Raw genomic sequence first — 15,248 nt, forward strand, 5'->3', positions numbered from 1 at the left:
CTACCGACCAGACAAAACGGGTACAAGCTAGTGGTTCTAGTTATGTGGGTGGTGAGGAGAGAGGAACCCTATGTTCTCTACCTCTACCGACCAGACAAAACGGGTACAAGCTAGTGGTTCTAGTTATGTGGGTGGTGAGGAGAGAGGAACCCTATGTTCTCTACCTCTACCGACCAGACAAAACGGGTACAAGCTAGTGGTTCTAGTTGTGTGGGTGGTGAGGAGAGAGGAACCCTATGTTCTCTACCTCTACCGACCAGACAAAACGGGTACAAGCTAGTGGTTCTAGTTATGTGGGTGGTGAGGAGAGAGGAACCCTATGTTCTCTACCTCTACCGACCAGACAAAACGGGTACAAGCTAGTGGTTCTAGTTATGTGGGTGGTGAGGAGAGAGGAACCCTATGTTCTCTACCTCTACCGACCAGACAAAACGGGTACAAGCTAGTGGTTCTAGTTGTGTGGGTGGTGAGGAGAGAGGAACCCTATGTTCTCTACCTCTACCGACCAGACAAAACGGGTACAAGCTAGTGGTTCTAGTTATGTGGGTGGTGAGGAGAGAGGAACCCTATGTTCTCTACCTCTACCGACCAGACAAAACGGGTACAAGCTAGTGGTTCTAGTTATGTGGGTGGTGAGGAGAGAGGAACCCTATGTTCTCTACCTCTTGGGGGATGTGTTGGCCAGACAAAACGGGTACAAGCTAGTGGTTCTAGTTATGTGGGTGGTGAGGAGAGAGGAACCCTATGTTCTCTACCTCTACCGACCAGACAAAACGGGTACAAGCTAGTGGTTCTAGTTGTGTGGGTGGTGAGGAGAGAGGAACCCTATGTTCTCTACCTCTACCGACCAGACAAAACGGGTACAAGCTAGTGGTTCTAGTTATGTGGGTGGTGAGGAGAGAGGAACCCTATGTTCTCTACCTCTACCGACCAGACAAAACGGGTACAAGCTAGTGGTTCTAGTTATGTGGGTGGTGAGGAGAGAGGAACCCTATGTTCTCTACCTCTACCGACCAGACAAAACGGGTACAAGCTAGTGGTTCTAGTTATGTGGGTGGTGAGGAGAGAGGAACCCTATGTTCTCTACCTCTACCGACCAGACAAAACGGGTACAAGCTAGTGGTTCTAGTTGTGTGGGTGGTGAGGAGAGAGGAACCCTATGTTCTCTACCTCTACCGACCAGACAAAACGGGTACAAGCTAGTGGTTCTAGTTATGTGGGTGGTGAGGAGAGAGGAACCCTATGTTCTCTACCTCTACCGACCAGACAAAACGGGTACAAGCTAGTGGTTCTAGTTATGTGGGTGGTGAGGAGAGAGGAACCCTATGTTCTCTACCTTTACCGACCAGACAAAACGGGTACAAGCTAGTGGTTCTAGTTATGTGGGTAGTGAGGAGAGAGGAACCCTATGTTCTCTACCTCTACCGACCAGACAAAACGGGTACAAGCTAGTGGTTCTAGTTGTGTGGGTGGTGAGGAGAGAGGAACCCTATGTTCTCTACCTCTACCGACCAGACAAAACGGGTACAAGCTAGTGGTTCTAGTTATGTGGGTGGTGAGGAGAGAGGAACCCTATGTTCTCTACCTCTACCGACCAGACAAAACGGGTACAAGCTAGTGGTTCTAGTTATGTGGGTGGTGAGGAGAGAGGAACCCTATGTTCTCTACCTCTACCGACCAGACAAAACGGGTACAAGCTAGTGGTTCTAGTTATGTGGGTGGTGAGGAGAGAGGAACCCTATGTTCTCTACCTCTACCGACCAGACAAAACGGGTACAAGCTAGTGGTTCTAGTTATGTGGGTGGTGAGGAGAGAGGAACCCTATGTTCTCTACCTCTACCGACCAGACAAAACGGGTACAAGCTAGTGGTTCTAGTTATGTGGGTGGTGAGGAGAGAGGAACCCTATGTTCTCTACCTCTACCGACCAGACAAAACGGGTACAAGCTAGTGGTTCTAGTTTAGTGGTTCTAGTTATGTGGGTGGTGAGGAGAGAGGAACCCTATGTTCTCTACCTCTACCGACCAGACAAAACGGGTACAAGCTAGTGGTTCTAGTTATGTGGGTGGTGAGGAGAGAGGAACCCTATGTTCTCTACCTCTACCGACCAGACAAAACGGGTACAAGCTAGTGGTTCTAGTTATGTGGGTGGTGAGGAGAGAGGAACCCTATGTTCTCTACCTCTACCGATGTGTTGGCCAGACAAAACGGGTACAAGCTAGTGGTTCTAGTTATGTGGGTGGTGAGGAGAGAGGAACCCTATGTTCTCTACCTCTACCGACCAGACAAAACGGGTACAAGCTAGTGGTTCTAGTTATGTGGGTGGTGAGGAGAGAGGAACCCTATGTTCTCTACCTCTACCGACCAGACAAAACGGGTACAAGCTAGTGGTTCTAGTTATGTGGGTGGTGAGGAGAGAGGAACCCTATGTTCTCTACCTCTACCGACCAGACAAAACGGGTACAAGCTAGTGGTTCTAGTTATGTGTGGGTGGTGAGGAGAGAGGAACCCTATGTTCTCTACCTCTACCGACCAGACAAAACGGGTACAAGCTAGTGGTTCTAGTTGTGTGGGTGGTGAAGGAGAGAGGAACCCTATGTTCTCTACCTCTACCGACCAGACAAAACGGGTACAAGCTAGTGGTTCTAGTTTGTGGGTGGTGAGGAGAGAGGAACCCTATGTTCTCTACCTCTTGGGGGATGTGTTGGCCTGACAAAACGGGTACAAGCTAGTGGTTCTAGTTGTGTGGGTGGTGAGGAGAGAGGAACCCTATGTTCTCTACCTCTACCGACCAGACAAAACGGGTACAAGCTAGTGGTTCTAGTTTGTGGGCGGTGAGGAGAGAGGAACCCTATGTTCTCTACCTCTTGGGGGATGTGTTGGCCTGACAAAACGGGTACAAGCTAGTGGTTCTAGTTGTGTGGGTGGTGAAGAGAGAGGAACCCTATGTTCTCTACCTCTACCGACCAGACAAAACGGGTACAAGCTAGTGGTTCTAGTTTGTGGGCGGTGAGGAGAGAGGAACCCTATGTTCTCTACCTCTTGGGGGATGTGTTGGCCAGACAAACCGGGTACAAGCTAGTGGTTCTAGTTATGTGGGTGGTGAGGAGAGAGGAACCCTATGTTCTCTACCTCTTCGGGGATGTGTTGGCCAGACAAAACGGGTACAAGCTAGTGGTTCTAGTTATGTGGGTGTTAAGGAGAGAGGAACCCTATGTTCTCTACCTCTACCGACCAGACAAAACGGGTACAAGCTAGTGGTTCTAGTTATGTGGGTGGTGAGGAGAGAGGAACCCTATGTTCTCTACCTCTACCGACCAGACAAAACGGGTACAAGCTAGTGGTTCTAGTTATGTGGGCGGTGAGGAGAGAGGAACCCTATGTTCTCTACCTCTACCGACCAGACAAAACGGGTACAAGCTAGTGGTTCTAGTTGTGTGGGTGGTGAAGAGAGAGGAACCCTATGTTCTCTACCTCTACCGACCAGACAAAACGGGTACAAGCTAGTGGTTCTAGTTGTGTGGGTGGTGAAGAGAGAGGAACCCTATGTTCTCTACCTCTACCGACCAGACAAAACGGGTACAAGCTAGTGGTTCTAGTTTGTGGGCGGTGAGGAGAGAGGAACCCTATGTTCTCTACCTCTTGGGGGATGTGTTGGCCTGACAAAACGGGTACAAGCTAGTGGTTCTAGTTGTGTGGGTGGTGAAGAGAGAGGAACCCTATGTTCTCTATCTCTACCGACCAGACAAAACGGGTACAAGCTAGTGGTTCTAGTTTGTGGGCGGTGAGGAGAGAGGAACCCTATGTTCTCTACCTCTTGGGGGATGTGTTGGCCTGACAAAACGGGTACAAGCTAGTGGTTCTAGTTGTGTGGGTGGTGAAGAGAGAGGAACCCTATGTTCTCTACCTCTACCGACCAGACAAAACGGGTACAAGCTAGTGGTTCTAGTTTTTGGGCGGTGAGGAGAGAGGAACCCTATGTTCTCTACCTCTTGGGGGATGTGTTGGCCAGACAAACCGGGTACAAGCTAGTGGTTCTAGTTATGTGGGTGGTGAGGAGAGAGGAACCCTATGTTCTCTACCTCTTGGGGGATGTGTTGGCCAGACAAACCGGGTACAAGCTAGTGGTTCTAGTTTGTGGGCGGTGAGGAGAGAGGAACCCTATGTTCTCTACCTCTTGGGGGATGTGTTGGCCAGACAAACCGGGTACAAGCTAGTGGTTCTAGTTATGTGGGTGGTGAGGAGAGAGGAACCCTATGTTCTCTACCTCTTGGGGGATGTGTTGGCCAGACAAACCGGGTACAAGCTAGTGGTTCTAGTTATGTGGGTGGTGAGGAGAGAGGAACCCTATGTTCCCTACCTCTACCGACCAGACAAAACGGGTACAAGCTAGTGGTTCTAGTTATGATGGGGGATCTGTCTACACATATCACACAACTCAAGATGTAGAAAGTCTTGTTACCTAACATAGTCATCCAATGATGTCCGTATGGTCTTCACAGACTGTATTCTTCTATATCTTTTCATTCAAAGGTTTCAAAACAAGTTTAATGTGGTTAAAATGAGTCAAAGTCATTAATGTTCTGATTTTTGTTACATTCAAAGCCTAAGTCTAACTCACAGAATACATTATAAAGGTATTGATGTTGGTAATATCTGGATGAGTCCACATTGTAGTGTAGTGTAGTATAGTAGTTACCTGTGTCACAGCCATTGCATGGAGGCTCAGGGTTACAGCTGGGGCTCGGCTTTAGTGTTTCCATTTCTTCCAATAAACCATCTGGAGAAAATATATCTAAAATAATATCTTGTATACTCTTACAATAACTAAGAGAAATAAATCACGTTTGTTTATGATACATAACAATATCCTGCTACTAATTTTATTAGTTTTTTCAGCATCAGAAAGGAAACAGAAGGATATTTTATATGTGACATTTTAATTATAGGGCTGGAAGCTAAGGATTATTACATGATTCAGTAAAACACATAGTGTTATTGTTTATCACGTTCGCTACCGAGCGACGCACTCACGGACCTCGCTAAGAATTATAACCTCACTCTTAGGCCGGGACTCGCAAGATTGACATAACCATGACCATGAATGGTATATTGTTAAAATTAGTCTAATAACTTCCTAATAAACTAAAAATATGTTTACAAATAATAAGTACTTGTTTTTTGTTTAGTTAAAGCAATTTCGATGACGACACATATATGCGTCTCCCGGTCTATAGCACAAAAATAACAATAAAATCAATAATTTATTTTTCAAATAGACCAGGTGACGATCATATGCGTCTTTGTAAATTTGTCCCTTATGTGTTTAAATAGTACATTTTAGCAAAACAACAAGGTTTTTACATGGAAATCTTTTATTGAACATATAAATTAGGTATTATTCTTCGGGGCCGTTCAAGTATTACGTAAGCACTATGGGGGGGCGGGGGGGTCTTTGCTTTGCTTATTTTGGATGACATGGGGGGTAGGGGAGTCTAGATGATGATTACGTCATCGGTAGTTATTTTCTTTTTTACACGAATAGCAACCCACACATTGTCTTTGCTTGAAAACGAAACGCATTTTCGGGGATTCCCGCAAGTAATACATACGTTTAGTGAACAGTGCGCGGTAATTCCCCTACCCGCGTTAGAACCGAGTAGGGGAATTACCACGCGCTGTTCACTTGTCTAAATTTCCTCTATCAGTGTATTTCTTTCGTTTGGATGCTATAGCGAGTAGACGTATTGTAAGCATAGTAAAGCAAGTTAACATTTGTGTTACCATTCATTCCATTAGCCAAAGTTTAATGTTTAAATAAGATGTCGTTTCAAATAGACAAATCCAAGTTATACCAAAAATTGTTTGAAAGTTTTAAAAAATCTCATACAAGTACGAAAGTACAAAATGTACAAAATTTAGTTAACGAAGCGTGGCGAAATTACAAATTACAAGCAAAATCCAACAAGGAACTAGATATTATTGTATCTAAGAGAATCGAAGAAGAATTGCAAGCGGCGACTAAGAATAAATCCAATCTACTACATTTTTTTTCTAAGGTGAGTGACGAAATAATTTTAGGTACCTATGAATACCTACTAGAAATATTAGAAAACGCCAAAAAGTTTCTCTTTGCTAATTAGAAAATATTATGGCCTATCTTAAAGTATAGAGGTAATATTCATTATATAGATTTATTTCTTATAATTGATTCCGTCAATTGGTCACAAAATACAGGATGTTAGTTTTATACATATATATATATATATATACCTACAGAAAACTATACTCTATTCAAATAGGTATTTAACAGAATGTAAACAATCTTTATATGTCTTTTTATTGAAATATGTGGTTTAAAATTGTAAACTGTGTAAAATCTGTTGTAATTCATTTAAAAACTCAACAAATATTAAAATTGCTTTTCTGTAAGTACATAAAGGTGCGTACAGACATCGCGAGGTGTGCGCCGCGAATGGTTCGCACGTATACATGTGCCGTAGCATGCCTCAGGTTGATGTATGCGAGACGAACCATTAGCGGCACAAGCCTCGCGATGTCTGTACACACCTTTACAAATATCTGACTTTATAATATTGCATATTTCAATAAAAAGACATATCAAGATTGTTTACATTCTTTTAAATACCTACTTGAATACAGTATAACACCCTGTATTTTGTGACCAGAACGAATTGCTCGTTTAAAGATATTAGATTTAAAGCCATAGGGTTTTGTATTTACCATATATATATTGCCATGCGTTGTATTTATGTAGCTTAATAAGAGAATCTTTAGCAGAACCCATAGAAAGTTTTTATTTTTAGGCAACCTGTAAACCTGCAGAAAAAACACAAATTACACAGCCAGCTTCAAATATTAAAAAACAGGAAGAAGATAAAATAAAAACCGGTAATGAATCACAACAGCAATGCGAAATTAATAAAAATACAGATAAACAGAGACCAAAACCTTCTCAGGAAGCTATGAAAAATAAGATTGCTCTACTCGAAAAAAATCTGAATGCTTTGTATTCTGCCAGAGATACTATGCCAAGCCATGCTGAAGTTGATAAACAGATCATTAAGTTGCGTGAGGAAATAAAAACAGCAAAACAGTCTTTAAACAGGAAGGTTCAAAACGCAGTTGCCCAGAAGAAACACAGGGATGGTATGAAAAGAAAGTTAGAAGATATTTGTCATGAAAATCCAGAAATGAAAAAAAGACTATCTCTGAGGGATTCAGTGGGATGTCCTATCTTGAAAGCAATCAACCTTTACTATTGAAATCAATTGCGGATATAGCTTTATTTGGGAGTGCAGCAGATGATAGAAGACGAACGGAATCAATTCGCAGCGTAAAAACTCTTGATGAACTCACACAAGAATTACGTAAAATGGGATTTGACATTAGTCGCAGTGGGACATATCTTCGTTTGATTCCCAGAAAATCTAATTCTGCAGAGGGACGAAGACATGTATCGACAGTCCCTGTTAAGCTCATTCGGGCTCAAACTGATCACCAAAAGAGCCACTTAGATAACAAGTTCGCTGAAAGATCAATCCATTATTTAGAGAACATAGCATCCATACTAGGACCAGATCAAGTATTTTTCATATCTCAAGATGATAAAGCTCGAGTCCCTATTGGCGTAACTGCGGTAAATAAGCAAGCACCTCTTCTAATGCACATGGAATATAGAATCAAATTGCCTGATCACGATTGGGTAATCGCTGAGCGTCATAAATTAATACCATCTGTTTATACTGGTATCAAAATCACTTCTAATATGCTAGGACAACCGCAATCCGTTGGATATTCTGGACCAACATACATCGCTATTCGAAGTGGAAAGCATAGTTCATCTACTGCTCAGGATCAATACTCATGCTCAGGATTTCGAGACGCTTCTCGAACTTGAAGAGTTTCGACCATTAGCTAAAACTGACCATGGACTAGTAAAACCAGTGGTAATCATGACGGTTGATGGAGGGCCAGATGAAAATCCGCGTTATCAAAAAGTCATAGGGTTTGCTATACAACACTTTAAGCGACATGATCTCGATGCATTGTTTTTAGCTACCAATGCTCCCGGAAGAAGTGCGTATAACAGAGTAGAGCGCAGAATGGCTCCTCTTAGTCGGGAACTGGCTGGTTTAATATTGCCTCATGACCATTTTGGGTCTCATTTGGATGAACGTGGCGTTACAATTGATGAACATTTAGAAAGATCTAATTTCGAATTTGCAGGAAATGTATTAGCTGAAGTATGGAGTTCAATGGAAATTGATGGCTATAATGTTAATGCAAAATATGTTGGGGCAGGTGAACAAGATCTTCCTCATTTTCCAGACATTAAATGGTATTCAGAACATGTGCGTGAAAGCCAATACTTGCTCCAAATTGTAAAATGTAGAAATACAGAATGCTGTCGTCCAAGAAGTGGCCTATTTAGATTACTAGACAACAGGTTTCTTCCACCACCTGTAAAAGTAAAACAAACAGTTGATGACTTGGTTTTAGATGAAGGAGGGCAATTTCTTAATCTTCCAGTCAATTTAGCTCTACGATTAAGTGCTTCACTCAAAGATTTCCTGCAAATGCCATACGATTATTTTTGTCCGACGGTACAATTGAGGCTATCAAGTCGAACATGCAAAACGTGTGGTCTTTATCATGCTTCCGTCAAGTCACTAAATCGTCACATCGAAAAGATCCATAAGAAAGTAAACACGCACACTGATAGGAAAGTTAGACCTGTAAGAGTCGCTGCTCGTCGTGCTAATGAACTGATGTGCATTATTCAAAATTTAGGACACCATGATGTTGAATGGCTCGATGAGAATGACGTAGACATTCCAAAATCGGATGAAAGCGAACAGACTCACAACACTGAGCAGCAATCGAAGCAATCCAATGTCATCGAAAACTTAGCATCATGGATTCGGGTTTCATGGACTGAAGACTGTTAATTTGAATTTAATATATGTACCAAAAATTTAAAATAAAGTTTGTTATGTTAGTAAGATATAATATTTTTGTCCTTTACTCTATGTTGAATACCGTTTCAGTAAAATATAATCTCTATCCTAAATCTATTTTCTTATTTTTCAAATTATAATTATAACATTACAAAATTTAAAAAACAATACATTGATTGACAAATGTTTACGTAAGCATGGGGGGAGGGGCTAAGAGCTTTGCTTACTTTTGCTGACAAGGGGGATGGGGGGGGGTAAATAATTGCAATAAATCTGTTTATATATCTGCGTAGTACTTGAACGGCCCCTTATTGTTAAAAATATCAGAATCACAAATAAATATGTGTATACTGAAGTTGCATTTGTTAACTTATATCATGTAGCTTACACAAAAACACATAAAATGTTTCTTCATTTTTTAGTGTGGTAGTCTTGAAAGCAGCTTGGCATACATAAACCAAACGGCTTATCATCTGAGTTCTTGCAAGTTGCACAAATATAAAATGTGTCACGCCTCTTGTTACGTTTTACTCGACAAACATAGCACTTTACTCTCTTCTCCAACTTCTGTGGTAAATGAGCTGCAGGTCTGGTACGAGGAGTACGTGAGACAGGCTGCCACTGGATGTGGTTCCTAATGATGATATTCATATACTCAAGGTAAGTCATCCTTCCATTTAGTTTTGAATGAAGGTAGACACTATTCCATAGTGCAACATATAAAAGATGGAAAACAATTTTAACGTACTATCTGAGTGATTTACATGGAGTTGAGTAATAAGATATCACTTAGTCGCTTCGATCGATGCCGCTCATCCCTTTATTACAATGGTGAGTTTCATTGTAACAGTACCTCTTTTGTTAGTTACATGGACCATTTCAGGACCATGTGTAGTTGAAAGGGTTGTCACCTTTCTCTTATCTCTCCACTTCATCACCGTCACATCACCCTTTTGCTGACTAATATACTCTCCCTTCTGTAACTTTGACTTTACTACTACCTGCGGGTTACCTGCTCTGTCGACTTGTAACGTCCCACATATATTTGTTTTGCACTGAATCAAGTTTTCTGATAGGGCGACGCTGTTGTAGAAGTTATCTAAATAAACTGTGTAACCTTTCCCAACGACATTTTCCATCAGTTTCATGACAACTTGATAAGTGTGGCCTTTGTCTTCATGCACTATCGTACTTTTTCCTTGATAGATTAAAATGTTCAGAATAAAGCCACCAGATGTGCAAAGTTTGTACAACTTTATTCCGTACTAACTTATGAGCTTTACTCTTTATATATTGACAAAATGAAAGTCTTCTGCAAAACAAAATCATAGCCTCTTCCAGAGAGAGGGATGTCCCAGGACTGAATACTTTGTTACAGTTCTCTAAAATGTGGGTTAGAACTTGATCAATCTTGTGCAACTTATGCTCAGTGCAATCTGTCTGAGTGTCATAAAAGCATAAACATCCTAAAATGCTCTCAAATCTAGTTCGAGACATTGTATTGCCAAAAATTGGGTGGGCATATAATGAATGGATCTGTAGACCAATAGTGCTTAAAAATTGGTAAACGCACATTAACCATTAAGATGCAAAGGCCTAAAATCTTTTTTACTTCATCTGTTAAAGTCTATCCATTTATTGAGTGCTGCATGCTTTGGTATAGGGTTTCCCCGATTGACATTTGCTCTTTTATTGGTCCATGTGAGGATGGAATTTTATCGAGGATGGAATCATCAAATATGCTGCCAAATACTTCCGCCGGATCATCCGCTTGAATGTTTATTTGTTCCTGTCCTATAAAATCGAAGGTTTGAGGGACATTATTAGTGTTTGTCCACAATCCAATCAATTGTTCGTGGATAGCATTTACTACCATTTCTACATTATGATCCTGCTGTGCCAAATCATACCGATTATTTTCATTTTCGATTATGTTTACTTCCATTTCAGCATTTTCTGCTAGTCCTATTTCTATGTCCGTATATTCTGCTATAGATTCAATGAAATTATCAGGTAAGTACCTTACGTTTTCCTCACCATCAGTTTCGCTTTCACTAGATGGATGATACTCACTACCTACGTCTGTAGAGAACGAATCACGTAGTTCAGAGTCATTACTATTTTGGTCAGTAATCATACGGTCTATTTCACTGTTTGTTTGTAAAAATTATGAGGATTTTTCTCGTCTTCTGTTTCGTTCCATTGTAAACACTACTCTGTTAACACTATAACAACAACAATCTAGTCCGTAGGTGTACTAAACCACGTTATAGCTTTGAGGTTAGGTTACTCTTACATACAGCTGAGCACAGTGACTAAGCAGAATGTAAACCAACAGCTGTTTAGCTAACCGTATTGTGACGTCACTAATCGTCGTAGCCACAGACCGAGGGACTCAAATATGAGTCGGGTACAAAGAGAATAGAGCTTTAAAATAAACCGTTCATGAGAAATAGTCTCGTCAATACAATGGTGACACGGACACAAATATGCGTCTCTGGTCTAATTTAATGTGATCACCGGACGCAAATGTGTGTCAGCAGTCTGTGCGAAATAAATAGGTAGACTCAAATATGCGTCGGTGGTCTATATTAATGGAAAATAATTAACACTGCGGTAGCGAACGTGATATAGTTAGTGAATTTATCAATTAATAGTATATAAATTTGTACAGGCTGTCTAGTGCTAATGACTAACTTGTATTACACACCGGTGAGACGGAGAGGTAGCGACATCACATCAGTGCTAGCGAGACTCTGCTGCAGAAGTTGGATTGGAGCGTTGCTGCTGAACCTTTGTTCCAAGTCCGAGATGCGACTCGCTAGGATCCTATGAGCAAATAAATATTATTACTAGCTGTTACCTGTGGTTTCGCACGCAAACTTCAGAACCAAAGTCCTTATATTACTTAGTAAAAACAATTATGATGTAATATGATGGGAGTCCTATAAAAATTTTAAAACGTAAGCAGACATACATCAGGTAGATATTATTTAAGTTCATGGTAAATAGTATCAGAGTTTAACTTAATTATTATATCATGTTTGGCAATTAATTATATACATAACGTCACAGCTGAATCTGCCTTGTCATCCCGATCAAGAAAACACAAATCTCGAATCACACAGGTCTCGGAAACTTACTTCGGTCAAAAAGCATATATTTCCAGTCCTTGACATATATTTCAGGTCTAAGATATATCCAGTACCATAGTAGAGTTTGCCTTGTTGTTCTGACAAAGAAAAAATATATATACTTACGTAGGACCGAGATGCCTACTTCGGTTAAAAAGTGCCTACTTAAGACAGTTTAAATTCACTTAACCTACTATGTCACAGTTTAGCTTGCCATATTGCCTTGATAAAAATACTATATACATTCGATTATCTAGTTCTCGGAAATCTATTTTGGTCCAAATAGTGTTGACATAGTTGAGTTTGCCTTGTAAAAATTTAACCCAGTAAAACCTTTGAACAGCCGCCATTTTGTACTGGCGAGGGACTGTAGAATGGCCAGCGCATTCACCAGATCTGTCTCCATTAGACTATTTTGTTTGGGGTTACCTTAAGGACAACGTCTACAAAACAAAGCTTCAAAATTTAAATGAACCTTTGAACAGCCGCCATTTTGTACTGGCGAGGGACTGTAGAATGGCCAGCGCATTCACCAGATCTGTCTCCATTAGACTATTTTGTTTGGGGTTACCTTAAGGACAACGTCTACAAAACAAAGCTTCAAAATTTAAATGAACTGAGACAAAGAATACTTCAAGAATGTCACACGATTCCTCAAGTTGCCCTGCAAAATTCTGTTAATAGTTGTTATGTGCGTCTTTCCAACTGTCAAATAACCGGAGGTGAACAATTCGAACATTTGGTAAGTAAACATCTTTTTTAAATAAAACCTTTGAACAGCCGCCATTTTGTACTGGATCAATTTATTTTGAGTGCGGTTTGCGGCATTAAACTCTGCTAGATAAGCCCTTTAAAATGATGTGCATATTGACCTATGCTGCTATTTAAGATTTCCTTCTGACTCCTTGCGGGACGTCCCCATGATATTACATAAAACTGATAGTTCCTTCAAAATGTAGATTTTTAGGTGTAGTGTTGATGTACCAAATCTTGTTGATTTATCTGTTATCGTTCAGAAAATATTATACCTGTGCAGGACTTTATGTACACCCTGTATAACGAGCGTATCAGGTGAAATAACAACCAGTATTTCGATAAGTAGCTTATCGATGTCATAAAAAGTATACTGTACATCATGACGCAAACTCAATGGTGCAGCCAAGTCAATACAGCATACGTCACAAACCGTTGAAGGGTTAAACAATACAAAGCACCTGTGTTTACTTACTTGTTGGCCTTTTTCTGATGAGCAAGTGCAAGAGTCTTATCTTGCAAGGCTTCCAGTAGAGCCAGACACAGGCTCTTGAGGTCAGCCAGTGTTGCTTCTGTGTTTGGAAGCTGAGCAGACGTTCCTCGCTCTAACAGCTCTTGAACTACAAAACATTTGATTAATTTTTTTGTTTTTATAATGAACATTTTACTGATTTTAATTATCTGTTGCACTGTAGAATATGTTGCAATTTAAATACAGTAATCAAATTTTTGTAAGGTTTTGTTGAAACATAAAACATATTTTGTCAAGTAGCAATTCCAAACTTTACTTATGTCACAGGTAGCGCAGTAATACCAACCCATCTGTTTACTTTTTATCGAGAGATGATGTATTTTGTAATGAACTGAAAATTACAGCAGTTTTTGCAGAATATTCTCTACAGTAAGAATCTAGAATTGGGGTTTTATCACCACTCATCCTGCAATGTTAGAATACTACACAGAAGACTAAGGCATCTAAGCTACAAGTAAAAATGTGCCACATTTAGATCAAAGCCAAATAAAGGACATCCAAAAGTAGCCTATCTTTCTTACAGTCAAAGAATGACCAATAGAAAGGCAGGATATTACGGATACACAACATCTTAACTGTATTCAAGTCAGAGCAAAAGGTGAAGAACTGTTTGAGATCGGTTGAAGTTTCACCGAGTATGCCGGGAGTTGGCAAAGTTTGGGTTGCTGCAGTCTAGTCTACATTAGGGAATAAAAATGTTTAATATCCTAACAAGTGAGTTTAATATCCTAACACAAAACATGAAAATACAACAAAATCTACCATGGCATAACACAATTTTAAAACCAAACATGCGATACAATTTTACATATAAAAAGTACTTGTTAAGATTTCCTACTATTATCCAAGAGCAATAAGAGAAACCTTAGAAATAATCAAAAATGAAAATAAATTCAACAAAGAAGAGAGTGAAATTGCCAAAAAGTTGGTAACCAATGATAAAGAAGCCATATTGATCACAACTGGTCAGTGATTGGTTAAGTTCCAGCAAATCATAAGAAAGCACTGCTCCTACAGATGACTGGTTATTTTTGGCAGTTTCAGTTTAACATTTGTTAACACAGTCAGTATGTTCCATCTACCATCTTTGTGCAACTCTGCAAATCTGCTGAGTCTCCTCTTGCAACAAAAGTTTAGATACCTGAATTTGAAAGGTAGTTGGAGCTGCGGTCAGACAGACACACTTCACACCCACCACATGTACTTCCTATGCTTACCATTTCATGCTGACAAATCACATTTATTGTTCTATGTATATAATGTGCTAATCTGCCTAAATGTCATATAACTGTAATTTTCTTCTATGGTAATATTTATTTACTTTTAACATCAGGCCATTATGTTAATTATTGTATGAATTTTACAAAAACAAATTATCAGTGTTGAACTATTTGTTCTCATTACTAGAAAATGAAAATGATAATTCTAACCAAATCAATGAATTGCCTTATTCTGTTAGAACGTAGGTCAAGGCTATCTACTATTTTGACAGATTTAACATTAAAATAACTTTTATAAAATACTAAAATTGACTTGTACTATATTTCACTAGTAGTAAAAGCATGTGGTGCTACAGAAAGCTTCAGAATGATACTAGAGAAATCAGAAATAATGTGAAATACTGAGATATACAGAAATAGCACTTGTCAAGTCTAGAGGGCAAGGAATAGCACTTGTCAAGTCTAGAGGGCAAGGAATAGCGACACAGCACTGTAATCTGCTGGACTCTACGTTATGAGTGGTTAGGGATAAGCATGTGGTGCTACAGAAAGCTTCAGAATGATACTAGAGAAATCAGAAATAATGTGAAATACTGAGATATACAGAAATAGCACTTGTCAAGTCTAGA

The 15,248-nt window shown here is 40.0% G+C and overlaps 1 protein-coding gene across 2 annotated transcripts in view; it reads right to left on the minus strand.

Moving 5' to 3' along the window:
* LOC124360918 (coiled-coil domain-containing protein 149) overlaps nucleotides 1-15,248 on the minus strand; it is a 58,045-nt gene that overhangs the window by 3,164 nt on the left and 39,633 nt on the right. For both annotated transcript variants that reach the window (XM_046814919.1, XM_046814918.1), the window contains 3 exons: nucleotides 13,343-13,487; nucleotides 11,691-11,809; nucleotides 4,699-4,779 (listed from right to left, as the gene is read on the minus strand). In XM_046814919.1, coding sequence (XP_046670875.1) covers nucleotides 4,699-4,779; nucleotides 11,691-11,809; nucleotides 13,343-13,487 — 345 coding nt within the window. The remainder of the gene's footprint in view (nucleotides 1-4,698; nucleotides 4,780-11,690; nucleotides 11,810-13,342; nucleotides 13,488-15,248) is intronic.

The sequence above is a fragment of the Homalodisca vitripennis genome, chromosome 4 (genome assembly GCF_021130785.1).
Source record: "Homalodisca vitripennis isolate AUS2020 chromosome 4, UT_GWSS_2.1, whole genome shotgun sequence".
NCBI classification, from domain to species: domain Eukaryota; kingdom Metazoa; phylum Arthropoda; class Insecta; order Hemiptera; family Cicadellidae; genus Homalodisca; species Homalodisca vitripennis.